General features: G+C 36.0%; 1 protein-coding gene across 1 annotated transcript; it reads left to right on the top strand.

The window, feature by feature from the left end:
• Window positions 1-865: 865 nt before the first annotated feature.
• On the top strand, window positions 866-10,262 carry LOC121395043 (xenopsin peptides-like). The gene is made up of 4 exons (XM_041567555.1): window positions 866-973; window positions 2,980-3,128; window positions 8,904-8,969; window positions 10,203-10,262. The coding sequence occupies exons 2-4, from the start codon at window positions 2,981-2,983 to the stop codon at window positions 10,241-10,243; spliced, it is 255 nt and encodes an 84-aa protein (XP_041423489.1). The 5' UTR covers window positions 866-973; window position 2,980; the 3' UTR covers window positions 10,244-10,262.
• The last annotated feature ends 267 nt before the right edge of the window (window positions 10,263-10,529 follow it).

Below are 10,529 nucleotides of genomic sequence, written 5' to 3'. Positions count from 1 at the left end.
CTGCTAGGTAATTTGTGTCTGTATAGCATCAGACATGCCAGTAACATCGCAATACTGTTGAAAATAAACACTGTATTTAAGTGAAACCTGTGTGGCACTGCATGTATTCATAGCAGTATGGACCAACCTGGTTCAGGCCCTCTTAGCTTTTGTTGAACTAAAAGTCGCTCGAGATATGAAATTGTAGCTAAACATCACATGAAGTGCTAATCAATTGTGCACCAATAGAATTCTGGAGATAAGATGAAACACCTATCATATGGTGCCCTGAAAACACTTCCCAGATGAGAATACATTTACATGTTACATGTAATATGTTCTGGGACTTATTTATCTTACTGTGTAATAAATGACCAAAAACATAACACACATACAGTATGGAAGGGTAAAAAATATCTTTTTTTTATCAAGATGTCTCTGAAATTTTAAACACCACATACTTCTGTGTAAAAATCTGGCATAAGCTCCCTCATGAAAATGCTATGGAAAAATATGGTGTTCATCCTTTGCTGTTTTTATGTGTTTTTTTTTCCAGAGTAACTTGTGACGGGACTTACTTGGTGTTTTAATTTTTCTCATTTTTCTTAACTTTAATGAAGTGCAAGAGGTCTGAAGTGGTGTAAAATAAACAGTATGATAAATAGGCCCCATCAGTATGTTCAGACTGATGGGACTTATGTAAGAGCCAAAATATAAAAAAAAACATTTGGCTTGGCACTGCTAAGGCAGCAGGATTTGGTTAGAATCTACAAACTAAATTCTTTGGAGGACGCCTATACTGCTAATACTTGTCATGAGTTCATAGCATCAAGCTAAGCATGAGTGATGCTACTGTTAATTAATATTATTACTGTGAAAACAGATCACAGTAAAGTGAACTATATAAGATTCAGTGTAATAGAGAGGCAGTATAACAAATTTATACTGAGCAGATTGCCATTTGTTGGACAGAAAAGCAGCAACATTTGCAAAGGTAGGCATTTCTTATTTATTATTCCTGCAATATACATTACTTTATTCCACTGTCCTGGGGGTTCAACTATTTTAAGCTCAGTGCCCTTCTATAGGGGAATTGCCACTTGGACAAAAAAACAAGTAAATCACTCGATCAAAATGTAAATAAAGCCTCAAACCTTATCATTTGTCAATTTTTGCTAGATATATTTTTTTATAGAATAAATCAAAAAAATATCTATGCAGAAGCTGCTCCCCTGATAACTTTTAGTGTTTATTTAAATTAGATTTTTGGAGAAAAAAGGAAATATACATCCCCAAAAAATCGTTAAGCAGTCTTCTTCATAGCTTTTCTGTGCAGGATAGCCAGAGTTCATCACAGACAGACACATGACTGCAGAGGAGACAATGCAGAGGAGACAATGCAGAGTCCTGAACAATATAGGGTTTTGCCATTTTCATTTTCATTTCTCCAATGAGGCGAGTTGAAGCTGTCGCCTCAGGCAGCACTGCCCCACTAGGTACCAGGGGCGGCAAAAATGCTGCTCCTGGTTCTTTAAGAGTGAAATTTCTGGGGGAGGGGGGGGCAGCAGCAAGGGGCCAGGATCGCCCCTGACTACTATTATATTGGTTAGTGTAGATAAAGTACCAGTCTTCCGAAATGTATGAATACCACCATGAAAATTAAAATACAAGTACGGGACATGTTATCCAGAATGCTCTGGACTTGGGTTTTTTTCCTGGATAATAGATTTTTCTGTAATTTGGATTCCCATGCTTTGTCTACTAAAAAAATAATTTAAACATTAATGAAACCCCATAGGACTGTTTTGCCTCCAATAAGGATTAATTATATCCTAGTGAGGATCAAGTAGAAGGCAATTATTTATTATTACAGATAACAAGAAAATCTTTCCTAAAAATTTGCATTATTTGATTAAAATGAAGTCTATGGGAGATGGCCTTCCTGTAATTCAGAGCTTTCTGGAAAAAAGGTCCAAAATAATGGATCCTATACCTGTGCTATTATTTTTATTTCCATAGTTGCATTCATACATTAGAGCTACTATCCCCCACAATTTTGGGGTAAACAAATAGACTGAAGGTCCACTTTTGTTCTTTGCCACAAGGCACTGATGAGACGTTCTCCAATTGTATAAAGGTCTCTGTCAGGGCAGATTTGAATTTCCAGAGCCATATGGAACCATATGGAGACATATACACTTTGCCCAAAGCCATTTGCCAAAGCAATTATTTTCCCATGTTCATAATGGCAGCCATTATGTAATAATACCATAATTGTATATACCCAATTTGAAACTTGTAGCTAGTGATGGGGAATTGTCGCTTGCGTAAAAATGATTTTGACGCACATTGACTTTAATGTGTTTCGCAAATTTTTCGCTGTTTCGCCTACCTCTACTTGTAGCCAGTGTGTTAAAATGGCATAGATGTGTGCCAAGGTTTCACTGGCAGTACCTTAGAGTGCAGCAAAATCCTTGCAGCCAGTCACATAAAATGTAATAATACCAAAGCACCCCTTTACATTTTGCCCTCTTCAACATAAAATTACAGATTAAGAGGTAAAGTTACCGCCAGATAAGCTACGGCAGCATAACCCTAGACATGCCAGTAAGATCACATCACTATAGAAAATGGATGACGAACATAACATTACATTTAAGTGAAACTTCTGGCAGTGGCCTGTATACATATCAATCAACCTACAGGCCCTCTTAGCTATTGCTGATCAAAAACTCCTACAAAATACCAAATTGTAGTTTAACAACACCAATGTATTTGAGTACATAATATTCAATAATATATAATTTATATAATACGTATATAATATATCCAAATGATCCTTGGAACTAAGCTGGGACACATCATATTATCCTCAAATCCTAGTATGGTTGGCTGGCCCTGCTGATCTGATATGAATTCAAGTCGAACTCTGAGTTGATTTCAAATATATTGCAATACACAGGCAATGGTGACATGGTATAATGATTTTTTTTTTCTCAGAATGTTGAAAGGAATATTCCTGTGTGCACTCCTTGTTGTGCTCTCTGCAAACTCAATGGCACAGCCAACAGGCTCTGCAGACCCAGATGCAATAGTGGAACGAGAAGTTCGGGAATATGTTTCTAGAGCCATGGATGCTTTCAGAAACGGTAAGGTGACAAAATATTACATTTGTACCTCTGACATAGGGCATATTTACAAAATAATTATTCCACCGCAAAACTGATGATGTGGCAATGAATAAAGAGTTTTTTCAAAAGCAATTTTTACAGGTCCATGCTGCTAAACTATATAAATATATAAATAAATATACTCCTGCACCTTTAGTATATCATTAGTTGCATCATGCAGGTATTTCATTATATTCATATCTTAGTTCTAATTTAAAATAATCTAAAATAAAAAGTGCTAATTTATAGAGAAAACGTGTGAATCAACATTATGATAGTGATGAGGTGAAGCTGACACATTTATAGAAATCATCTTCAAAATTTTGTAACACAAATAAACTGGTGACCAGTTAGCACCAACAACACTTAAGTAACATTAATTATATTCATGTTATACACTTCCTCCCTTTGTCTATATAACCATGTCTTTGTGGTTAACTAGCTATAAATGCATGCCTAACCCCTCTCACACTGCCCACCACTCAAGCTGCCCACTCAAGCAATAGTTCAAATTAGCCCACTGGAGCAAATGTTCAGTCTCTAGTCCCTAGATTCCACACGAAGCAAGGACACCTCACAATCAGAAACTTGGGGGGCATCTTTATCTTAAATTGAAAATACAGCCAGTTGTCATATTCCTGGTCAACATGCTCGTAAATCAAGGAAGGTGTGTATGGCATGTAAAACCCACATTTCATATAAACATACCTGTTCATGAGCTTGGACAAGACATGTATTGAATTGAAATCTGCATAGCCAGACAGAACCAAAAAGTCTTTCTCGTCTTTAGAGCTCATAGACCTCTTTGGTGGCTACACTCGTTAGCCCCCTCCTAGCTGGGGTCAACCCCCCACAGCTCTGACCTCCAGAACAGTGCAACTGCACTCCTCCTTCAGGGTCTCTTTAACGTTAAAGTTTTGGAAAGTACACATTCTGACAAATCCAGCATGACCAAATATTTAGTTCTACTCCTACCTAACAAACTACAAAGATATGATAAAGAAAGCATTTTTGACATTTCTGAAAATGACCTAAAATGATTGCAATTCGATGCAATTAACTTGAGTTTTTACATACAAAGGCAAATAACCCTACATGTGAATTTCAGAAGTCTGCTGAACCGTTTGATGGCCTATATGCATAGATATACCTAAATGAAAATAGTGCATACGAATTTTTAATTTGGCAACTCAGCTTCCACAAACAGAGCCCCTTACTGTGTATTATGTGTTGTAAAACCCCCTAACTGTAAAACAAAAACAACAATCCTGAAACCATATACTGCATAGCACAAATTCTGACAAATCCAACATGGGTAAAGAGATCTTTCTACACCAAACTACCAGACTGAAAATCTTTCCTAAAATGAGCATTTTTTTAATATTTCTGAAAATCGCCTAAACATTTGGCAATTTGCCACATTTATTTCACACAGTTTATTAGATACAAATGCAAATCACCCTAATATGAATGCCAACGGTCTACTGAACAGTATTTAGCAAAGTAAAAGGGTCCAAAATAACTGATCCGGCAGCATAATTAGCTGTTAAAATACTCAATACAATAGTCACACTGCCAAATAAACAGTTTTTAGCTAAAAGACAAAATGGTAAAATTAATAAGTAAAAAGGCGTGAAGAGTTTTTATGTATGCATGCGTGTACATTTCTGAAAGTGATTGTATATAAAAGTAAGAAAAAAAGAAACTTTACTAAAATGTGTATCCTGTATGTAAATGTGTGTAAATAAGGGCAACTTACTGTTTCTGGGGCAGTAGTAATTAATGTTGACATCATTTGAGGGGTCCTGGGGGTCGTCTTCTGTAGAGTGTTGACTAGAAAAATATGAGTGAGTGGTCAGTGGTGCTGCGGGAGAGAGGAGCATGCCAAACAGCAGAAACACAATCTGATTGCCTTGACTAGCCAATCTTCAATATAAGTTATAATATGTATCCTTCTATCTGAGCCACCACTTTGGTCACTTTCTTGAGGAAGTCTATGTTATTACAAATGTCAGGGCTCAGGAATGGAGATAAAAGAGTGTACCACAGGCATGTCCAAAGTCCGGCCGTGGGCCAGTTGCGGCCCGTTTTCAAATTTACACCGGCCCTCAGTCTCCGTCATAAAAATAATAATAATGTGCCCCGCCAGCACAGTGCAATCGGGAATTGTGTAGCAATAGCAGTAATGTTTGGTCACATTAGTGAAATGATCTGCCACTTGGTCTATACTGCTGCCTGTGTGCTGAAGGTGTTAGCAATAGACACTTACTGGCACAGAGTGACCCACCAATCTCGCATGCTTCTTTAGGGCTGAAGGTGCAACAGATGTACTAACGGGTCACTACGTGCCAATACGTGTCTATTGCTAACGCCTTCAGCACACAGGCAGCAGTATAGACGATCATTTCACTAATCATGTGCCCAAATATTACTGCTACGGCTACGTGATTCCTTGTTTAAATGAAGCTGAGAGAATAAGTCCAAACAGACTCCACTCCTCCACTTCCTAAACGCTGTGTAGGTGTCCATCTCCACGAGTGAATGATCCTGATTGCAAGCTAGCTATCTCGGAATGGAAGTCAGGCTGAATGGTCGGCCCCCACACATTTTCACCTCACCAAATCTGGCCCTCATTGCAAAAAGTTTGGACACCTCTGGTGTACCACCTTATATGAATACTGCTATTCTTAGGAATTACTTGCATAGTCTAAATAGAGGAATGATTCTGTATGGGTCTTAAAGAGCCATTTGGTATGGGAAGACTCTTGAGTAAGCGTCTCTCTGTTCTTCTGAACAAACTGGTTCTAGGACTTCTAGGACTCAAATAATACCCATAAGCTTTTTCAAGTGCTATTTGCTTCTTTGTGATGATTCTGATATCCTTTCACGATTAGATTTATAACCCATATGTCTTGAACTAGAGAAGGAGCATCTGCTAGTTTAAACCCCATAGAGAAAAGGTTTCTACCAAAGCCTTTAAAGTGACATGGCTTTGGTAGAAAGCTTAAGATTCTCTACAGGAAATTGGAAGGTAATCTAATTCTTGATAAAAGCAATATTATGTCCTCTAAAGATTATATAAGAATTTAATTGATTATATTTAGAAATGTTATTATTTCAGTACAATGAAGCTTATATTAATCTTTTATTTTCACAATAGTTCCCCTTTTAACTTCCCCAACTGCCAGTCTTTTCAAAACGAACTAATTAAACGCTGCATGAAGTCACAAGTTTGTGATCTGTAGCTGTCCACCAATAACATATTGTTACACAACACACTGTGTTGTGTAACATATCGTTACACAACACAGTGTGTGCAGAAGTCCATTGTGCCCTGCCTTGCACAGGATAACAAGCTGCATAACTTCAATTTCACATAGTACCTACTAAAGTAAAAAGTCCTCTTGCAAGTCCTTTAGACTTGAGGAAATAGTTGGTAAATGTGAGTGTATAGATAGGTCTCCTTACATGTTAATGTGCACTGGGGTTCATTTGGAAGGGTTGAACCTGTTGGACTTTTTTCAACCTAGATTATTTATGTATCTATGATGTTTTAAGCAAACTGTCCCACATGTAATACATCCCTGAGGTCCTCGAACCACCAGGGAAGAACAAAGGAAGGCAGGCCACCTACCACATGTAGGACAAAAAAACTCTGATGGTGTTGGAAGGTAACTCCTTCTTATATGTGAGGTTATCTAATTATTAATTAAACAATTTGTTCTTTACTGTCCTTCCTACAGCAAGAATGAGAATAACATTGTGTTGTATTTGCACTCACAACGTAGCAGCCTATACAGAAGCCACCAATACCCAGCATGCTCCTACCAGACTCTTTCTCAAAATTCACATTGTCAGTATTTGCAGCATGAGGTTTCATATACTAAGAGGTCTCCAACAGTAAGGTTGTTGGTTCCTGTAAACTTTAATAACAAAACAAAACATATAGATTCATGACACGTGTAGTGTCATACATACATACATACATACATATGTCACTTTTGTCTGTAAATACATATTAGTAAAGAAAAGCAACAAAAGAACCAATAAAAACCAATAAACAAAACATGTATATTAACCTTTAAATACTCAAGTATTGGTACACTGAGAAAAAAATCCATCCAGTCTATTTAGCCAGGATACATTTAAAAAAAATAGGGGGTTGTCACTTCTTTATAAGTGTATTTTTTGGTGAAACAGGGAGATGGTCCCCTGAAAGAGGTTGGTTAGGAAAGGCCCACAACAGGATTTATAGCACTAAGAAATGTCCCAACGAGTTTGATCATTTGTATATGATAAGTGAGCCACCCAAGGGAACATATTGGCAAGGTTAAAAGTGTGTCCTACCAACAGCAGGAATGAAAATAAAATATTCTACTTGCGCTCACATTTTAGCAGGAAAGAGGGACATAAAGATCTGTTGCATGTAGTGTGGTGGAATTTTTTGACCATGCCCATTTTATGGCCACACCCCTATTAACCATGTCCATTTTACAAAATTTGGCAGGTTATGAAAGTTTGAACACATTTCTGGATGTTTTAGGGCCATATTGTATGTGTTGTAACAGTTTTTGCTAATAAAGATGAAATTGCACTTTAAGCTGTGAGTCTCAGTTCTCACAAGAGACCTGATTATCTTAAATAGTTACAATTGCTAGTTTGCTTATCTTAAATATCAGATATAGGTGAGGGGATTGTTGAGAACTGGTAAAGACCATTAATGTGAACTATGTCACCCCCTGGTGTACATTCTCAGCCACACTCTCAGCACATATTCGTATTAAATAACCATTTCTCTCATCTTCTTGTCTCCTTAAATAGGCTGTAGATTTTGCCTTGAACAGGTTCATCTTGCACTATAACAACCTAGGGTTTTAGAGGGAATAAAATACTAAAGCTCTTTTATCAAGTGGATATTTTTTCTTTCACAGTCAGGTAGCATCCTGCATATTTCAACATGTTAACATGTCTGTTAACTTTCAGTATATTAACTTGAAAGGTATAATGGAGTAAATCCTTATTGGTGCACTCTTGTGCCCAGGGTCTAAATGATTTTCAGAGTTTGAATATAATAAAAAAATGAAACATGTTATGTTGATTTTATTTTAAACAGTGTATTTAGCACCTTTAAGATGGAAATCTACAGGTCTTTGTAGACCTTTGCTTCTTTGTTTACAAGGGTTTTTTTTTATACATTGGCTTAGTTTACGAATTCATATGCACAGTCAATAAATGTAGCCACTCCAGCCACACCCCACGTGATAATTAACTCTTACTTCATTTAGTTCACAAATTTGTTAAATCCAGTACGGTTTTGTCAGTTCCTAATGCAACCCTCTATACTAATGGTTTCACAAAGCAAATCAAGCACAAGAAAACCCAGCTTGATGCATCTTAAAAAACATAAAATGTGAATTGAATAAACTGCAACTCTGATCAGGCAGGATATAATCAAATCAATTAGCTAACGCTTTTAAGTGTATTCAAACCTGCATCTCATATTCTTAAAAAAAACACCCAAGTGTAAGAGCCCTAAGAGTGTTTGTTGATTTATTTACATTTTCATTGAATCTAAACAAACTAATTTTAGTCTATAACATGTGTAAGAGTTTGATTTATTTGTTTGCTTAATAGTTTTAAATTATATTTACCCTAACACATTTTTAAATGGCCCTTTAAAGGCCTTTTTACTGCATTTGTTGTGTGTTACAATTTTTTATAACAATTTATCATTTTTGGCTTCTTTTGGCTTAGGAGCTTCGGTGAATAAAATGCGAGAAACACGGAAAAGCATTCTGCTTTACCCGCATCTTGGTCCTGGTAATTATTGTCCCTTTTTCCTGTGAGGGACAGTATGAACAGAGCAATTATAGTATGGGACTGCTGGCATATTAAATTTTTCATATTCAGGTTAAACACAGGCATAACTTTGTTTTCTGTTATCAAAATCACAGGGCCCATGTAGTACACCATTCATTCCAAAGTTAAAAATAATATATCAGTGCATATCAAAAGTCAAAATAAAGTGCAAGAGAGAATGTAGAATGAGCACAGACATCGCTTTCTGGCACAAGGCAGATACCATACAGACTCATTACAGGAGAATTTCATACACCTTACCTAGTATCTAGTACAGGTATGGGACCTGTTATCCAAAATGTTCAGGATCTGAAGTTTTCTGGATAAGAGTACTTTCTGTAGTTTGAATCTCTATACCTTAAGTCTACTTAGAAATCATTTAAATCAAACCTAATAGTATTTTTTTTTTTTTGCCTCAAATAAGGATTAATTATACATAGGCGGATTTGATTAAGGCTTAGCCTCCCCAAACCTTACGGTTATGGTAATGTAGACTTGAAGGAAATCATTTTTAAAAATTCTAATTATTAGATTTAAAGGGAATCTACTAGATGGCATTTCCATATTTAGTACAAAGTTTTAATTTCCAAGTCTTCACATTTTTCTTGAACATGAACCAGAACAGGATAATTATTGTACAAAGAGTTTGTCAATAGTATCACTACACTGTTGGATGGAGAGGAATTGCTAGACTTAGATCTCTTTATGATGCTATGTAAAAAGTTGAACAAAACATTTCTGGTGCTGTTGCTCATAGCAACCAAACAGCAATTAGATTTCAAAAGTTACACAACAAAAGAAAAGATCTGATTGATTGATATGAGCAACATCACCAGTAATGTTTCACTCCGCTTTTTACACAACTAACACCAAGAGGTGTTAGTTATAAAAAGTCAGTAGACTTTTGGGATCTTAAGGGGTATACCCCTTAAGATCCCAAAAGTCTACTGACTTTTTATAACTAACACCTCTTGGAACTGTACCGAACAGAGCAAGTTCACCAGTATGATTCTATATCGAATATTAAACTCTTATTTAGATCTCAGGCATACAGTTAGATAATACAGGATTCCAATAGTGTGTTTTTATAACTAATTTCTTAATTTAATATAAACAAAAGTATCAAGGTTTTTTAAAAATAGATATATATAATTTTCCTACTGTTGGCAACATTAACTTTTTTTCTTTGAACAGTTCATGCCAAGAAAGTCTTTCCATTAAAAAAGCAGTGCTGACAAATATGGATTTTCAAGGTAATTTTTTTTATTTTACATTTGTTTAAAGTAAACTACAGATGGCATTAATCAGTTTCCTACTGCAGAATGTCTTCAAAACAATACTCCAAGATATTTCATGAACTCTGAAAAAATTGTATGTTTCAAATTTTTTCAGTATTTTATCGAGTCCTTTCCTGCACAGTGATTTTGTTGTTAAATCAGTCAAAATTGTGGATGGGAATTTCGTCAAATTGGTTTTACTAAAGTAATAAGAAAATTTTGAGTTTTAGTAAATAACCCCCTT

This window comes from Xenopus laevis, chromosome 6S (genome assembly GCF_017654675.1).
Source record: "Xenopus laevis strain J_2021 chromosome 6S, Xenopus_laevis_v10.1, whole genome shotgun sequence".
In the NCBI taxonomy this organism is placed as follows: domain Eukaryota; kingdom Metazoa; phylum Chordata; class Amphibia; order Anura; family Pipidae; genus Xenopus; species Xenopus laevis.
This window is presented reverse-complemented; position numbering and strand designations above follow the sequence as displayed.